General features: G+C 59.0%; 2 protein-coding genes across 4 annotated transcripts in view; one reads left to right on the forward strand and one right to left on the reverse strand.

The window, feature by feature from the left end:
• The window catches only part of LOC142290083 (E3 ubiquitin ligase Rnf121-like), a 9,973-nt gene extending 3,121 nt beyond the window's left edge, over nt 1-6,852 (reverse strand). Inside the window, 6 exon segments of the mRNA XM_075334018.1 lie at nt 502-554; nt 556-596; nt 599-656; nt 837-978; nt 1,129-1,166; nt 6,762-6,852. Coding sequence (XP_075190133.1) covers nt 502-554; nt 556-596; nt 599-656; nt 837-978; nt 1,129-1,166; nt 6,762-6,827 — 398 coding nt within the window. The 5' untranslated portion in view covers nt 6,828-6,852.
• A 102-nt stretch (nt 6,853-6,954) lies between these two features.
• Nucleotides 6,955-17,289, forward strand: XNDC1N (XRCC1 N-terminal domain containing 1, N-terminal like). 3 transcript variants are annotated; one of them, XM_075334759.1, is made up of 10 exons: nt 6,955-7,327; nt 7,533-7,602; nt 9,357-9,495; nt 9,578-9,733; nt 12,258-12,412; nt 12,865-12,941; nt 15,152-15,366; nt 15,548-15,650; nt 16,579-16,688; nt 16,854-17,289. In XM_075334759.1, exons 2-10 carry the CDS (start codon nt 7,558-7,560, stop codon nt 17,072-17,074), a joined length of 1,221 nt encoding a protein of 406 aa, XP_075190874.1. In that variant the 5' UTR covers nt 6,955-7,327; nt 7,533-7,557; the 3' UTR covers nt 17,075-17,289. The 3 variants fall into 3 exon arrangements, with proteins under 3 accessions (XP_075190874.1, XP_075190876.1, XP_075190873.1); XM_075334761.1 differs by lacking the exon at nt 6,955-7,327 and adding an exon at nt 7,332-7,415; XM_075334758.1 differs by lacking the exon at nt 6,955-7,327 and having other exon boundaries at nt 7,359-7,602.
• Nucleotides 17,290-17,864: the final 575 nt, after the last annotated feature.

Here is a 17,864-nt window from a genome sequence, read left to right on the forward strand (position 1 = left end):
AGCGCAGCTCTGGAGTATAATAGAGGAGGTAACTCAGGATCAGTAATGCAATGTATGTACACAGTGACTGCACCAGCAGAATAGTGAGTGCAGCTCTGGAGTATAATACAGGGGGTAACTCAGGATCAGTAATGTATGTACACAGTGACTGCACCAGCAGATAATGCAATGTATGTACACAGTGACTGCACCAGCAGAATAGTGAGTGCAGCTCTGGAGTATAATACAGGGGGTAACTCAGGATCAGTAATGTGTGTACACAGTGACTGCACCAGCAGAATAGTGAGTGCAGCTCTGGGGTATGTAGCTCAGGATCACTATTAGTAATGTATGGACATGGTGCCTTTTTCTTTGTGTGTAGATTAACTCTTTGTGTGCTGAATAACATTACAGGGAGGTGAAGATGTCCCCGGAGGACCGGTCTCTGTTCGGCAGAGCTCCCCGCTCGGTTCCCGCGTCCCCCCCACCCCCGTGTCTCCGCTCGCGGCCGGAGGCGCTCACCTGGGAGTGGTTTGTTCCAGTGGTTTCCTTGTGGCTTTGTAGGTGATAAAAGCGGGTGACCAGAGAGAAGAGGATCCAGACGCCCAGGAACCTCACCAGTGCAGCTTCACTGTGAAATACACCGGGACGATCCACATCTGGAACAGCGTCACCATCTGAGAAGACAGAGCGCCCCATCTGTGGTCAGCCAATCACACCCAGAGCTGCTGGTAAAGAGGCGCCGCAGCAGCAGGATGTGACTGGAGTATAGAGCAGGTGGGGTCCAGGCAGCGGGCGGGGACAGTGACCCGCACAGCACCGCAGACAGCGCCATCCCACCGTACGTCACCTCTTACATTGTAGGAGCGCGGATGTCGCTGCTTCCACTGCACCAGCAGCAGCTGCGCCACCACCAGCGTGGCGATGAGGATCAGGACCATCTCCGCGTGCATCGCCTCGTGGCCCCGGTGCTTGGCGTGCATCCGGGCGTGCTCCACCCTGCAAGGTAAAGACATGAAGCGCCAGGTCAGCAGCTATAACCCTGACAACCTGTACGAGTGGTTGTCAGACATGTACAGACGTCCCCCACAGCCACCGCAGCCCGTTATAACCAGCGCCGCCAATATCAAGAGTAAGAACGACGCTTACCGCCATCGCTCCTCCGGGGCGAGATCAGAGAGGTCAACCTAATGGAGAGAAGGAAAGAGCGTGAGAAAGACGACGAACCGCCCGACACCAGCAACGGCAATTATATCACCACCGAGCTGTAATAAGAGGGGATATCTCCCTGTGCTGTAATAAGAGGGGATATCTCCCCTGTGCTGTAATAAGAGGGGATATCTCCCCTGTGCTGTAATAAGAGGGGATATCTCCCCTGTGCTGTAATAAGAGGGGATATCTCCTCTGTGCTGTAATAAGAGGTGATATCTCCCCTGTGCTGTAATAAGAGGGGATATCTCCCCTGTGCTGTAATAAGAGGCGATATCTCCCCTGTGCTGTAATAGGTGATATCTCCCCTGTGCTGTAATAAGAGGGGATATCTCCCCTGTGCTGTAATAGGTGATATCTCCTCTGTGCTGTAATAAGAGGCGATATCTCCCCTGTGCTGTAATAAGAGGGGATATCTCCCCTGTGCTGTAATAAGAGGGGATATCTCCTCTGTGCTGTAATAAGAGGTGATATCTCCCCTGTGCTGTAATAAGAGGTGATATCTCCCCTGTGCTGTAATAAGAGGCGATATCTCCCCTGTGCTGTAATAGGTGATATCTCCCCTGTGCTGTAATAAGAGGGGATATCTCCTCTGTGCTGTAATAGGTGATATCTCCCCTGTGCTGTAATAAGAGGGGATATCTCCCCTGTGCTGTAATAAGAGGGGATATCTCCCCTGTGCTGTAATAGGTGATATCTCCTCTGTGCTGTAATAAGAGGGGATATCTCCCCTGTGCTGTAATAAGAGGGGATATCTCCCCTGTGCTGTAATAAGAGGGGATATCTCCTCTGTGCTGTAATAAGAGGTGATATCTCCCCTGTGCTGTAATAAGAGGTGATATCTCCCCTGTGCTGTAATAAGAGGCGATATCTCCCCTGTGCTGTAATAGGTGATATCTCCCCTGTGCTGTAATAAGAGGCGATATCTCCCCTGTGCTGTAATAAGAGGTGATATCTCCCCTGTGCTGTAATAGGAGGTGATATCTCCCCTGTGCTGTAATAAGATGTGATATCTCCCCTGTGCTGTAATAAGATGTGATATCTCCCCTGTGCTGTAATAAGAGGTGATATCTCCCCTGTGCTGTAATAAGAGGTGATATCTCCCCTGTGCTGTAATAAGAGGGGATATCTCCCCTGTGCTGTAATAAGAGGTGATATCTCCCCTGTGCTGTAATAAGAGGCGATATCTCCCCTGTGCTGTAATAAGAGGTGATATCTCCCCTGTGCTGTAATAAGAGGTGATATCTCCCCTGTGCTGTAATAAGAGGTGATATCTCCTCTGTGCTGTAATAAGAGGTGATATCTCCCCTGTGCTGTAATAAGAGGTGATATCTCCCCTGTGCTGTAATAAGAGGTGATATCTCCCCTGTGCTGTAATAAGAGGTGATATCTCCCCTGTGCTGTAATAAGAGGTGATATCTCCTCTGTGCTGTAATAAGAGGTGATATCTCCCCTGTGCTGTAATAAGAGGTGATATCTCCCCTGTGCTGTAATAAGAGGTGATATCTCCCCTGTGCTGTAATAAGAGGTGATATCTCCCCTGTGCTGTAATAAGAGGTGATATCTCCCCTGTGCTGTAATAAGAGGTGATATCTCCCCTGTGCTGTAATAAGAGGTGATATCTCCCCTGTGCTGTAATAAGAGGTGATATCTCCTCTGTGCTGTAATAAGAGGTGATATCTCCCCTGTGCTGTAATAAGAGGTGATATCTCCCCTGTGCTGTAATAAGAGGTGATATCTCCCCTGTGCTGTAATAAGAGGTGATATCTCCCCTGTGCTGTAATAAGAGGAGATATCTCCCCTGCGCTGTAATAAGAGGTGATATCTCCCCTGTGCTGTAATAAGAGGTGATATCTCCCCTGTGCTGTAATAAGAGGTGATATCTCCCCTGTGCTGTAATAAGAGGCGATATCTCCCCTGCGCTGTAATAAGAGGTGATATCTCCCCTGTGCTGTAATAAGAGGTGATATCTCCCCTGTGCTGTAATAAGAGGTGATATCTCCCCTGTGCTGTAATAAGAGGTGATATCTCCCCTGTGCTGTAATTAGAGGTGATATCTCCCCTGTGCTGTAATAATAGGTGATAACTCCCCTGCGCTGTAATAAGAGGTGATATCTCACCTGTGCTGTAATAAGAGGTGATATCTCCCCTGTGCTGTAATAAGATGTGATATCTCCCCTGTGCTGTAATTAGAGGTGATATCTCCCCTGTGCTGTAATAATAGGTGATATCTCCCCTGCGCTGTAATAAGAGGTGATATCTCACCTGTGCTGTAATAAGAGGTGATATCTCCCCTGCGCTGTAATAAGAGGTGATATCTCCCCTGTGCTGTAATAAGAGGTGATATCTCCCCTGTGCTGTAATAAGAGGTGATATCTCCCCTGTGCTGTAATAAGAGGTGATATCTCCCCCTGTGCTGTAATAAGAGGTGATATCTCCTCTGTGCTGTAATAAGAGGTGATATCTCCCCTGTGCTGTAATAAGATTTGGCCCCCTCCGCTGGACACGACTGCCTCCAGTCACCCTGTGTCTCCTCCTGATGGATACAGACAGCGCCCGGTCCTGTGCGTTTCTGGTAAATCCAGTTCCTCTGTTCATCCTCTGGGCAAAATGTGAGGTGATAACAGAGGAGAACCCGAGCGTGGGACACTCAGGTCAGAAACGCGTCACCACATGCCACTGCACCTGCTGCACATCTCTACAACTGGAAAGTTCTGCCGCTTTCTAGCGGAGTTTGTGCTTTCAATATTTCTGCTGTTTCAGGTAATGAAAAGGGAGGAAAAGTGACCTGCGCTGATAACACAGGTGTGACAATCCCATCCGCAACAGACGAGGCTGAACTACAGGAGACAGGGCGGGGGAGGGGAAAGAGGGGTCTGTAGGAGGGGGTGACAGCACCGGGGGAGGGGGATGAGGGGTCTGTAGGAGGGGGTGACAGCACCGGGGGAGGGGGATGAGGGGTCTGTAGGAGGGGGTGACAGCACCGGGGGAGGGGGTGACAGCACCGGGGGGAGGGGGATGAGGGGTCTGTAGGAGGGGGGTGACAGCACCGGGGGAGGGGGATGAGGGGTCTGTAGGAGGGGGGTGACAGCACCGGGGGGAGGGGGTGACAGCACCGGGGGGAGGGGGATGAGGGGTCTGTAGGAGGGGGGTGACAGCACCGGGGGAGGGGGATGAGGGGTCTGTAGGAGGGGGGTGACAGCACCGGGGGAGGGGGATGAGGGGTCTGTAGGAGGGGGGTGACAGCACCGGGGGGAGGGGGATGAGGGGTCTGTAGGGGGGGTGACAGCACCGGGGGAGGGGGATGAGGAGTCTGAAGGGGGGGGTGACAGCACCGGGGGAGGGGGATGAGGGGTCTGTAGGGGGGGGGGGTGACAGCACCGGGGGAGGGGGATGAGGGGTCTGTAGGAGGGGGGTGACAGCACCGGGGGAGGGGGATGAGGGGTCTGTAGGAGGGGGTGACAGCACCGGGGGGAGGGGGATGAGGGGTCTGTAGGAGGGGGTGACAGCACCGGGGGAGGGGGGATGAGGGGTCTGTAGGAGGGGGTGACAGCACCGGGGGAGGGGAGATGAGGGGTCTGTAGGAGGGGGTGACAGCACCAGGGGAGGGGGATGAGGGGTCTGTAGGGGGGGTGACAGCACCGGGGGAGGGGGGGGTCTTTAGGGAGTGACAGCACCGGGGGAGGGGGGATGAGGGGTCTGAAGGGGGGGGGTGACAGCACCGGGGGAGGGGGATGAGGGGTCTGAAGGGGGGGGGGGTGACAGCACCGGGGGAGGGGATGAGGGGTCTGAAGGGGGGGGGTGACAGCAACGGGGGAGGGGGGGTGAGGGGTCTGTAGGGGGGGGGGTGACAGCACCGGGGGGAGGGGGGGATGAGGGGGTCTGTAGGGGGGGGGGGGGGGGGGGTGACAGCACCGGGGGGAGGGGGGGGATGAGGGGTCTGTAGGGGGGGGGTGACAGCACCGGGGGAGGGGGGGGATGAGGGGTCTGTGGGGGGGGGGGTGACAGCACCGGGGGAGGGGGGATGAGGGGTCTGTAGGGGGGGGGTGACAGCACCGGGGAGGGGGATGAGGGGTCTGTAGGGGGGGGTGACAGCACCGGGGGAGGGGGATGAGGGGTCTGTAGGGGGGGTGACAGCACCGGGGGAGGGGGATGAGGGGTCTGTAGGGGGGGGGTGACAGCACCGGGGGAGGGGGATGAGGGGTCTGTAGGGGGGGGGGGGGTGACAGCACCGGGGGAGGGGGATGAGGTGTCTGTAGGGGGGGGGGGGGGTGACAGCACCGGGGGAGGGGGATGAGGTGTCTGTAGGGGGGGGTGACAGCACCGGGGGAGGGGGATGAGGTGTCTGTAGGGGGGGGTGACAGCACCGGGGGGAGGGGGATGAGGTGTCTGTAGGGGGGGGTGACAGCACCGGGGGAGGGGGATGAGGGGTCTGTAGGGGGGGGTGACAGCACCGGGGGAGGGGGATGAGGGGTCTGTAGGGGGGGTGACAGCACCGGGGGAGGGGGATGAGGTGTCTGTAGGGGGAAGTGACAGCACCGGGGGAGGGGGATGAGGTGTCTGTAGGGGGGGGGGTGACAGCACCGGGGGAGGGGGATGAGGTGTCTGTAGGGGGGGGGGTGACAGCACCGGGGGAGGGGGATGAGGTGTCTTTAGGGGGGCTGACAGCACCAGGGGAGGGGGATGAGGGGTCTGTAGGGGGGGTGACAGCACCAGGGGAGGGGGATGAGGTGTCTGTAGGGGGGGGGGGGGTGACAGCACCAGGGGAGGGGGATGAGGTGTCTGTAGGGGGGGTGACAGCACCGGGGGAGGGGGATGAGGTGTCTGTAGGGGGGGTGACAGCACCGGGGGAGGGGGATGAGGGGTCTGTAGGGGGGGGGTGACAGCACCGGGGGAGGGGGATGAGGGGTCTGTAGGGGGGGGTGACAGCACCAGGGAGGGGGATGAGGTGTCTGTAGGGGGGGGGGGGGGGTGACAGCACCAGGGGAGGGGGATGAGGTGTCTGTAGGGGGGGTGACAGCACCGGGGGAGGGGGGATGAGGTGTCTGTAAGGGGGGGGTGACAGCACCGGGGGGAGGGGGATGAGGGGTCTGTAGGGGGGGGGGTGACAGCACCGGGGGAGGGGGATGAGGTGTCTTTAGGGGGGGGTGACAGCACCGGGGGAGGGGGGATGAGGTGTCTTTAGGGGGGGGTGACAGCACCGGGGGGAGGGGGGATGAGGGTCTGTAGGGGGGGGTGACAGCACCGGGGGGAGGGGGATGAGGGGTCTGTAGGGGGGGTGACAGCACCAGGGGAGGGGGATGAGGTGTCTGTAGGGGGGGGGGGGGGGTGACAGCACCAGGGGAGGGGGATGAGGTGTCTGTAGGGGGGGGGTGACAGCACCGGGGCGAGGGGGAGGGGATGAGGGGTCTGTAGGGGGGGTGACAGGACCGGGGGGAGGGGGGATGAGGGGGTCTGTGGGGGGGTGACAGATGTGGGTTGAGTCTCTGTGGAGTGGAGCTGAGGGGAGGGGTTGCAGTGTGAGACACATGAGGGGGGTACCGGGGGTCTCCGTCCTCCCCGCCTCTGCTCACCTCCTCCGCCGCCGCCTCTCTCAGCCCGGCTTCCCCGACTTCCACCTCCAGCACCGCCGCAGCCATCTTTCGCCACGACTACGAGTTCCGGGATACATGAACCAATCAAAAACATCTTCCGGCGCCGACGCTCATCCAATCACACGATGCGACATCAATCAGCTGACTCTGCACGTGACCCCCTGACACGACAGATGACGTTTTCGGCAGCCATGTTTGTACACCCTTTTTTTGGCAGTTGGGCGTTAAATGTGCACTGCAGTTTGTGTTCCCGGCCTCTGCGGGTCACACACAAGGTGACATCCCTGCTATGGAAATCTACTGCTGTAATTGGAATCGCCCCGTTGTTACATATTGAATAATAGTAACCAAGGAGTTTTCAGGACTCCATTTTGCCGAAGACCAAGTTCACTTTACGGTCAGCTGGATTGTGTTCGGCGCCGAGTCAGGTGACAAACGCGGAGTGCGACCTCTGGTGATCAGGACGTATCGCGTTATCAGTGACGTCAGAGGGCCGTGGTAAGGCGTCAGAGGCGTGAGGAGCTGCAAGTGACGTTGGGGGCGTGGTGAGTTGGAAGTGCTGGAGGTGGGCGTGGCTGTGGGCTGAGCGCGGGAGATTCAGGGAGTTGCAGGAGCCGCGGATTCCGGGGTCAGGTGATCTGCCGGTGCCGGAACCTCCCAGCAGCCCCTGCTCACACCCGGCGTTATGCTGCGGATTCCGTTGCCCTTTTCCCCTGATTCCGCCAGAGTGACGGTTCCTTTTTATTGCAGGTCTGGACATTGCTGCGTCCTCCGGATGGCGCCGGTCACAATCCGCCACATCGTGTCCTTCAGCTCCCAGGTGCGCGGCCGTCCCAGAATGCTCCACTGTGCAAGATGGTCCCGCCCCTGCGCACTCTGAAGCCCCGCCCTGCACAGACCGCCCCGCACACTCTGAAGCCCCACCCCCACGTAGGCCGCTTTCTCCATCCAGCCCGCCCACCCCGCACTGTGAAGCCCTGGCTGCGCACAAACCGCCCCCTCCATCCGGCTCCCGCGCACCCTGAAGCCCCGGCACAGACCGCCCCTCCCCCCGCGCACTCTAAAGCCCCGGCCTCGTGCAGACTGCCCCCCTCCCCCTGCGCACCCTAAAGCTCCGGCCCCGCACAGACCGCCCCTCCCCCCGCGCACTCTAAAGGCCTGACCCCGCACAGACCACCCACTCCCCCTGCGCATTCTGAAGCCCCGGCCCCGCGCAGACCACCCCCTCCCCCGCGCACCCTGAAGCCCCGACCCCGCACAGACCACCCCCTCCCCCGCGCACCCTGAAGCCCCGACCCCGCACAGACCGCCCCTCCCCCCCGCGCACCCTGAAGCCCCGAACCCCGCACAGACCGCCCCTCCCCCCGCGCACTCTAAAGCCCCGGCCTCGTGCAGACTGCCCCCCTCCCCCTGCGCACCCTAAAGCTCCGGCCCCGCGCAGACCACCCGCTCCCCCCGCGCGCTCTAAAGGCCTGACCCCGCACAGACCACCCACTCCCCCCGCGCATTCTGAAGCCCCGGCCCCGCGCAGACCACCCCCTCCCCCTGCACACCCTAAAGCCCTGGCCCCGCACAGACCACCCCCTCCCCCCACGCACTCTGAAGCCCCAGCCCCGCATAGACCCCCCCTCTCTCTCCGGCAATCCCGCCCCACACACACACACTCTCTCTAAAGCTTCCCTCTGCTGCACAACCTGAGGCCGCTCTCCAGCCCCTGCATAGGTGGCCCCCTGATCTGCGGTCTCTGTCACATCGCTGTAGCCTAGTCGCCCAGGTCTCACGCTTTTTTCCGCCCCCCACACCCCCGCTGTTCGGCCCCTTCACCCCCCGCCTCTGCCGTTCGGCCCCCCCACCCCCTGATCTGCGGTTTCTATCATCGCTGTAGCCTAGTCGCGCAGGTGTCACGCTTTTCTCCACCCCCCCCCCGCCTCTGCCGTTCGGCCCCCCACCCCCTGATCTGCGGTTTCTTTCATCGCTGTAGCCTAGTCGCGCAGGTCTCACGCTTTTCTCCGCCCCCCGCCTCTGCCGTTCGGCCCCCCACCCCCTGATCTGCGGTTTCTATCATCGCTGTAGCCTAGTCGCGCAGGTCTCACGCTTTTCCTCCGCCCCCCGCCTCTGCCGTTCGGCCCCCCACCCCCTGATCTGCGGTTTCTATCATCGCTGTAGCCTAGTCGCGCAGGTCTCACGCTTTTCTCCGCCCCCCGCCTCTGCCGTTCGGCCCCCCACCCCCTGATCTGCGGTTTCTATCATCGCTGTAGCCTAGTCGCGCAGGTCTCACGCTTTTCTCCGCCCCCCGCCTCTGCCGTTCGGGCCCCCCACCCCCTGATCTGCGGTTTCTATCATCGCTGTAGCCTAGTCGCGCAGGTCTCACGCTTTTCTCCGCCCCTCCCTCTGCCGTTCGGCCCCCCACCCCCTGATCTGCGGTTTCTATCATCGCTGTAGCCTAGTCGCGCAGGTCTCACGCTTTTCTCCGCCCCCTCTGCCGTTCGGCCCCCCACCCCCTGATCTGCGGTTTCTATCATCGCTGTAGCCTAGTCGCTTTGGTCTCACGCTTTTCTCCGCCGTCTGTTCCAGGACCCCCGGCACCCGGTGGAGAATCTCCTGACGGACGAGCTCTCCCAGCCGTGGCTCGGCTGTCCCCGGGACCGCAGTCGGCAGCTCCGGGTGGAGTTGCAGTTGGAGCGCGCCTGTCACATCCGCTACATTGATATCGGTGCAGTTGGAGCAGATCTCGTTGTCTTGTTTGTGTTTCTGGTGTCCCCGCTCTCATGTCTTGTGTCCTCCCCCGTGTGCAGGGAACAGTGGTTCGGCCTTCCTGCAGATCGATGTGGGACGTTCCATCTGGGCTCTGGATAAGGGGTTCACCACGCTGCTCCCCACCACCACACTGATGTCAGCAGCAGACGCCAGGACCATGAAGAACCACAGAGGGGTCCGGATGTTCAAGGAGGGTAAAGTCAGAGGAAAATAATGACTGCAGCTCTAGGTGTGACTGGAGTACAAAACGATTGCTGGAGATGCAGCTCTGGATATGAGAGCAGTATAAAATTATTTCTCTGAGTGCAGCTCTGGAGGTGACTGGAGCATGTTGCTGGGTGCAGCTCTGGAGGTGACTGGAGCATGTTGCTGGGTGCAGCACTGGATGTGACTGGAGCATGTTGCTGGGTGCAGCACTGGATGTGACTGGAGCATGTTGCTGGGTTCAGCACTGGATGTGACTGGAGCATGTTGCTGGGTGCAGCTCTGGAGGTGACTGGAGCATGTTGCTGGGTGCAGCTCTGGAGGTGACTGGAGCATGTTGCTGGGTGCAGCACTGGATGTGACTGGAGCATGTTGCTGGGTGCAGCTCTGGAGGTGACTGGAGCATGTTGCTGGGTGCAGCTCTGGAGATGACTGGAGCATGTTGCTGGGTGCAGCTCTGGAGATGACTGGAGCATGTTGCTGGGTGCAGCTCTGGAGATGACTGGAGCATATTGCTGGGTGCAGCTCTGGAGGTGACTGGAGCATGTTGCTGGGTGCAGCTCTGGAGGTGACTGGAGCATGTTGCTGGGTGCAGCTCTGGAGGTGACTGGAGCATGTTGCTGGGTGCAGCTCTGGAGGTGACTGGAGCATGTTGCTGGGTGCAGCTCTGGAGATGACTGGAGCATGTTGCTGGGTGCAGCTCTGGAGATGACTGGAGCATCTTGCTGGGTGCAGCTCTGGAGGTGACTGGAGCATGTTGCTGGGTGCAGCTCTGGAGGTGACTGGAGCATGTTGCTGGGTGCAGCTCTGGAGGTGACGGGAGCATGTTGCTGGGTGCAGCTCTGGAGATGACTGGAGCATGTTGCTGGGTGCAGCTCTGGAGATGACTGGAGCATGTTGCTGGGTGCAGCTCTGGAGGTGACTGGAGCATGTTGCTGGGTGCAGCTCTGGAGGTGACTGGAGCATGTTGCTGGGTGCAGCTCTGGAGGTGACTGGAGCATGTTGCTGGGTGCAGCTCTGGAGGTGACTGGAGCATGTTGCTGGGTGCAGCTCTGGAGGTGACTGGAGCATGTTGCTGGGTGCAGCTCTGGAGGTGACGGGAGCATGTTGCTGGGTGCAGCTCTGGAGATGACTGGAGCATGTTGCTGGGTGCAGCTCTGGAGATGACTGGAGCATGTTGCTGGGTGCAGCTCTGGAGGTGACTGGAGCATGTTGCTGGGTGCAGCTCTGGAGGTGACTGGAGCATGTTGCTGGGTGCAGCTCTGGAGGTGACTGGAGCATGTTGCTGGGTGCAGCTCTGGAGGTGACTGGAGCATGTTGCTGGGTGCAGCTCTGGAGGTGACTGGAGCATGTTGCTGGGTGCAGCTCTGGAGGTGACTGGAGCATGTTGCTGGGTGCAGCTCTGGAGGTGACTGGAGCATGTTGCTGGGTGCAGCTCTGGAGGTGACTGGAGCATGTTGCTGGGTGCAGCTCTGGAGGTGACTGGAGCATGTTGCTGGGTGCAGCTCTGGAGGTGACTGGAGCATGTTGCTGGGTGCAGCTCTGGAGGTGACTGGAGCATGTTGCTGGGTGCAGCTCTGGAGGTGACTGGAGCATGTTGCTGGGTGCAGCTCTGGAGGTGACTGGAGTAATGTTGCTGAGTGCAGCTCTGGAGGTGACTGGAGTAATGTTGCTGAGTGCAGCTCTGGAGGTGACTGGAGCATGTTGCTAGATGCAGCACTGGAGGTGACTGGAGCATGTTGCTAGATGCAGCACTGGAGGTGACTGGAGCATGTTGCTAGATGCAGCACTGGAGGTGACTGGAGCATGTTGCTAGATGCAGCACTGGAGGTGACTGGAGCATGTTGCTGGATGCAGCTCTGGAGGTGACTGGAGCATGTTGCTGGATGCAGCACTGGAGGTGACTGGAGCATGTTGCTGGATGCAGCTCTGCAGGTGACTGGAGCATGTTGCTGAGTGCAGCTCTGGAGGTGACTGGAATAATGTTGCTGGGTGCAGCTCTGGAGGTGACTGGAGCATGTTGCTGAGTGCAGCTCTGGAGGTGACTGGAATAATGTTGCTGGGTGCAGCTCTGGAGGTGACTGGAGCTTGTGGCAGGGTGCAGCTCTGGAGGTGACTGGAGCATGTTGCTGGATGCAGCTCTGCAGGTGACTGGAGCATGTTGCTGAGTGCAGCTCTGGAGGTGACTGGAATAATGTTGCTGGGTGCAGCTCTGGAGGTGACTGGAGCTTGTGGCAGGGTGCAGCTCTGGAGGTGACTGGAGCATGTTGCTGGATGCAGCTCTGCAGGTGACTGGAGCATGTTGCTGAGTGCAGCTCTGGAGGTGACTGGAATAATGTTGCTGGGTGCAGCTCTGGAGGTCACTGGAGCTTGTGGCAGGGTGCAGCTCTGGAGGTGACTGGAGTGTGTGGCAGGGTGCAGCTCTGGAGGTGACTGGAGTGTGTGGCAGGGTGCAGCTCTGGACAGTATCACGCGCCTCCCCTGTACGATCCCGGTCTTTTCCGTCCTCCGCAGGAGACTTCCTGGAAGAAGCCGCCGGGGAGAAGTGGGACCGAGTCCGGGTCACCTGCGCTCAGCCCTTCAACAAGCAGCAGCAGTTCGGTTTGTCCTTCATACGCGTCCGCTCCTCCCTGGATGAGGAGGACGAGGGCCGGCGCGCAGGCTCACAGGTACACGGCAGCCATCACTGATGACACTACATGTCCCAGCATGCCTGACCCCAGAGCATAGAGCTCTGGAAGAGGAGACACAATCCTCAAGTGACTGCGCGGAAGTGGGGCGCTGCCCCGGCCGCTGGGGGAAGGGGGCGCTGCCCCGGCCGCTGGGGGAAGTGGGTGCTGCCCCGGCCGCTGGGGGAAGGGGGCGCTGCACAGAGGAGGAGGAAGTGGGGTGCTGCACAGAGGAGGAGGAAGTGGGGTGCTGCCCCGGCCGCTGGGGGAAGTGGGGCGCTGCACAGAGGAGGAGGAAGTGGGGTGCTGCCCCGGCCGCTGGGGGAAGTGGGGCGCTGCACAGAGGAGGGGGCTGCCCTGTGAATGCACCGTCTTCCGCCCTCGGCAGTGGCCCCGCAGATGGCGGCAGACTTCTCCCAGCTGTGTGTGTCACCCATCTCTGCTTCTTACAGGGCGGCCGCTCCTCTCCGGTTCCACCTCTACACCCCAGAGAAAAGCCCACCCTGGACGCCCAAGACACGCCGGCCAGGTACGTACCCCCCCCGACTGGACGCACTCACCCACCCCTCAGATTTCATCAGTTTCCAGATATCTGATCGGTTATTTGAGTACATGACACTCAGCGTCCCTCCTGCTGCTCTCGCTCCCCCATTCTTTACACTGCGGCTCCCCCATTCTTTACACTGCGGCTCCCCCATTCTTTACACTGCGGCTCCACCATTCTTTACACTGCGGCTCCCCCATTCTTTATACTGCGGCTCCCCCATTCTTTATACTGCGGCTCCCCCATTCTTTATACTGCGGCTCCCCCATTCTTTACACTGCGGCTGCCCCATTCTTTACACTGCGGCTCCCCCATTCTTTATACTGCAGCTGCCCCATTCTTTACACTGCGGCTCCCCCATTCTTTACACTGCGGCTCCCCCATTCTTTATACTGCGGCTCCCCCATTCTTTATACTGCGGCTCCCCCATTCTTTATACTGCGGCTCCCCCATTCTTTATACTGCGGCTCCCCCATTCTTTATACTGCGGCTCCACCATTCTTTACACTGCGGCTCCCCCATTCTTTACACTGCGGCTCCCCCATTCTTTACACTGCGGCTCCCCCATTCTTTATACTGCGGCTCCCCCATTCTTTATACTGCGGCTCCCCCATTCTTTACACTGCGGCTCCCCCATTCTTGACACTGCGGCTCCCCCATTCTTGATACTGCGGCTCCCCCATTCTTGATACTGCAGCTCCCCCATTCTTTACCCTGCGGCTCCCCCATTCTTTACACTGCGGTTCCCCCATTCTTTACACTGCGGCTCCCCCATTCTTTACACTGCGGTTCCCCCATTCTTTACACTGCGGTTCCCCCATTCTTTACACTGCGGCTCCCCCATTCTTTACACTGCGGTTCCCCCATTCTTTACACTGCGGTTCCCCCATTCTTTATACTGCGGCTCCCCCATTCTTTACACTGCGGCTCCACCATTCTTTATACTGCGGCTCCACCATTCTTTATACTGCGGCTCCCCCATTCTTTACACTGCGGCTCCCCCATTCTTTACACTGCGGCTCCCCCATTCTTTATACTGCGGCTCCCCCATTCTTTACACTGCGGCTCCCCCATTCTTTATACTGCGGCTCCCCCATTCTTTATACTGCGGCTCCCCCATTCTTTATACTGCGGCTCCCCCATTCTTTATACTGCGGCTCCCCCATTCTTTACACTGCGGCTCCCCCATTCTTTACACTGCGGCTCCCCCATTCTTTACACTGCGGCTCCCCCATTCTTTACACTGCGGCTCCCCCATTCTTTACACTGCGGCTCCACCATTCTTTATACTGCGGCTCCCCCATTCTTTACACTGCGGCTCCCCCATTCTTTACACTGCGGCTCCCCCATTCTTTACACTGCGGCTCCCCCATTCTTTACACTGCGGCTCCCCCATTCTTTATACTGCGGCTCCACCATTCTTTATACTGCGGCTCCCCCATTCTTTACACTGCGGCTCCCCCATTCTTTATACTGCGGCTCCACCATTCTTTATACTGCGGCTCCCCCATTCTTTACACTGCGGCTCCCCCATTCTTTGCACTGCGGCTCCCCCATTCTTTACACTGCGGCTCCCCCATTCTTTACACTGCGGCTCCCCCATTCTTTACACTGCGGCTCCTCCATTCTTTACACTGCGGCTCCCCCATTCTTTACACTGCGGCTCCCCCATTCTTTACACTGCGGCTCCCCCATTCTTTACATTGCGGCTCCCCCATTCTTTACACTGCGGCTCCCCCATTCTTTACACTGCGGCTCCACCATTCTTTACACTGCGGCTCCCCCATTCTTTATACTGTGGCTCCCCCATTCTTTATACTGTGGCTCCCCCATTCTTTACACTGCGGCTCCACCATTCTTTACACTGCGGCTCCCCCATTTTTTACACTGCGGCTCCCCCATTCTTTACACTGCGGCTCCTCCATTCTTTACACTGCAGCTCTGCTCTACAGTACTGTACAGCGGGACACTAATTCCAGCTTAGATGCTTTGTATACTGGAGATACAATGTAATGCAGCTATTGTCTGCTCTCCTCTGTGCTTTACACTGCAGCCGTTCTTCACTATGTAGTGAGTCTCAGGCCCCGGGTATTTCTTTTTCCATTTGACTGTAGATGTGAATAATCTCGGCTGTTTTTCTGGGGGTCTTGGGGTCCGGTCCTCTGCCCCCCCCTCATGTCGTGTCTTTTCTCTAGGAGTCAGAAGCTGAGAGAGAGGCTGCAGAGCGCGGCCTCCCTTCCTGCGGCCTCCCCTCCCCCGGCCTCCATGAGCCGCTCCGCGCGCATGCTCCTGCTGTCTGCAGCTAAATCCCGCAAACGCAGCCAGCCAATCACAGCGCCTCCGAGCCCCCCCATCCCGTCACATTGTGGGGACAGCAGCAGCCGGCAGGAGGAGAGCCCGGTGTCATCCGGTGAGTATCGCGGACATCAGGATGACGAGTCCGGACCCCCCATTACTCCCATCAGAAGGGAATGGCCCCTTTACTGTCAGAAATTCCCACAGACGTCCGGTCATTCCGTGCGGTGACCTCCAGCTGCGCCTCTGTCTGATTATATGCCTCTAACACCCCCATCTTCTGGCTGCCCCCGCAGGTTCTTGTCCTGAGATCCCCATGACGAGACTCCACCCATCACAGAGGGAACGCGAGACCCCCAGTGGTTGTCGACGACTGAAAATGGAGGATGCCCAAAGAAGGTAGGACGACTCCCTAATGGCACACACCACCCACAATGCTTCACTTCCCAGCCCGCCTGTAGGGGATTAAGGATCAGTCGTGCGAAGTCATTCACGCCGTCCACCATGGCGCCGAGGGAATTCAGGATCAGTGGGGTCCCAGCGATCAGGAGGAGATCACCATGGACGATAATTTGCTATGTTGGGACCTTTTCATTGTTAAAAAAAAATCCTTTAAGGAGCCCCCATCGCCTTCCCGCCTCCCGTCCCTGTCGCCTTCCCACCTCCCGTCCCCGTCGCCTTCCTCGCTTCCGGTCCATGTCGCCTCCGTTCCCGTCGCCTCCTCGATTCCGGTCCATGTCGCCTCCGTTCCCGTCGCCTCCTCGATTCCGGTCCATGTCGCCTCCGTTCCTGTCGCCTCCTCGATTCCGGTCCATGTCGCCTCCGTTCCCGTCGCCTCCTCGATTCCGGTCCATGTCGCCTCCGTTCCCGTCGCCTCCTCGCTTCCGGTCCATGTCGCCTCCGTTCCCGTCGCCTCCTCGATTCCGGTCCATGTCGCCTCCGTTCCCGTCGCCTCCTCGATTCCGGTCCATGTCGCCTCCGTTCCTGTCGCCTCCTCGATTCCGGTCCATGTCGCCTCCGTTCCCGTCGCCTCCTCGATTCCGGTCCATGTCGCCTCCGTTCCCGTCGCCTCCTCGATTCCGGTCCATGTCGCCTCCGTTCCCGTCGCCTCCTCGATTCCGGTCCATGTCGCCTCCGTTCCCGTCGCCTTCCTTTCACCCATCACTCACCTCCTGGTGCTGCCAGAGCTCCAGGGTTATGTAGTGAAGGCACCGGGGGAGCCCTCACTGCTGACAGCGGGAATAAGGTGGCACGGGCATGGGCGGGGGGGGGCGGGGGCACCTGCCTGGTTATTATATAGTGTGTGATATCTCCTGTCTCCGATCAGGAGGAGAGCGCAGAGCCAGAGAGTCCTGACACCGCGGAGAGAGTGTGACAGTCCCCGCCCCGCGCAGCGCTCCCCCGAGACTGATGACGGCACGTGTCCAATCTGTGCAGGTGAGGACAAGGGTCAGCGCGAGAGGACGTCAGCAGCGATGGGGAGAGCGATGCGCCTGCCCCCGGGGTGTCGTGTGCACGATGTCGCTATTACAGATCACTTCTTCTCTTTATTCCGCCGTCTTCTGCTCCGCATTGTACGCACCTTATATCGCTGTTTTTCAGGGCACTTTCCCGCCGCTCTGCTCCTGCTCCACGCCGCCTCCTGTGGAGAATCCTCGGGGTCGCACTGCATCATTCTCTCCTCTTCTGACGATGACTCGGATGACACCAGGCCGCCGTCGTCCGCTCCGCACCGGCCCGTGTCCTGGGTTCAGTGCCCGCTGTGCGGCTTCCCTTTCCAGGAGGATGAAATTGAAGGACACGCCAGCAGGTGCGGAGAATAGCGGTGCTATACAAGGAGCGTCTCAGGCGCTGCCCCGAGGACTCCCTGTATCAGGGACCGCTCCACATTGCTGCTGGTCCTGCAAAGATCCCCGCACGGGCGCTTCTACCCGTGCCCTCCGAGGCACAAATACAGCGGAGGCAGCTGCTCCTCACATGTGATGGGTGTTAGGACTTATGCAAAGAAGTATTTAATAAATGTAAATAAATCTTTCTTCCCGTGTGACCCCTCCCACTCTGTTCCATGCTCACTCCGTGTCGTGCGACAACTGCACTCAGTCCTCTATGTACAAAGATTCCCAAAAAGGAACAGCTGTCCTGTGATGCAACGCAACGGCGCATGCGTAGTAACACTGAGCCGGCCTGTGATAAACCACAACTGCTCATGTGTAGTAACACTGAGCCGGCCTGTGATAAACCACCACTGCGCATGCGTAGTAACACTGAGCCGTCCTGTGATACACCGCCACTGCGCATGTGTAGTAACACTGAGCCGTCCTGTGATGCACCACCACTGTGCATGCGTAATAACACTGAGCTGTCCTGTGATACACCGCCGCTGCGCATGTGTAGTAACGCTGAGCTGTCCTGTGATGCACCACTGCTGCGCATGTGTAGTAACACTGAGCCGTCCTGTGATGCACCACCACTGTGCATGCGTAATAACACTGAGCCGTCCTGTGATATACCACCACTGTGCATGCGTAATAACACTGAGCCGTCCTGTGATACACCGCCGCTGCTCATGTGTAGTAACGCTGAGCTGTCCTGTGATGCACCACCGCTGCGCAT

The sequence above is a fragment of the Anomaloglossus baeobatrachus genome, chromosome 2 (assembly GCF_048569485.1).
Source record: "Anomaloglossus baeobatrachus isolate aAnoBae1 chromosome 2, aAnoBae1.hap1, whole genome shotgun sequence".
NCBI lineage: Eukaryota > Metazoa > Chordata > Amphibia > Anura > Aromobatidae > Anomaloglossus > Anomaloglossus baeobatrachus.

Coding starts and splice junctions, on each gene's coding strand:
- XNDC1N (XM_075334758.1), top strand. CDS start 7,468: ATGCTGCGGATTCCGTTGCCCTTTTCCCCTGATTCCGCCAGAGTGACG. Junction 7,603..9,356: donor TCGTGTCCTTCAGCTCCCAG/GTGCGCGGCCGT, acceptor CGTCTGTTCCAG/GACCCCCGGCACCCGGTGGA. Junction 15,367..15,547: donor GGAGAGCCCGGTGTCATCCG/GTGAGTATCGCG, acceptor CTGCCCCCGCAG/GTTCTTGTCCTGAGATCCCC.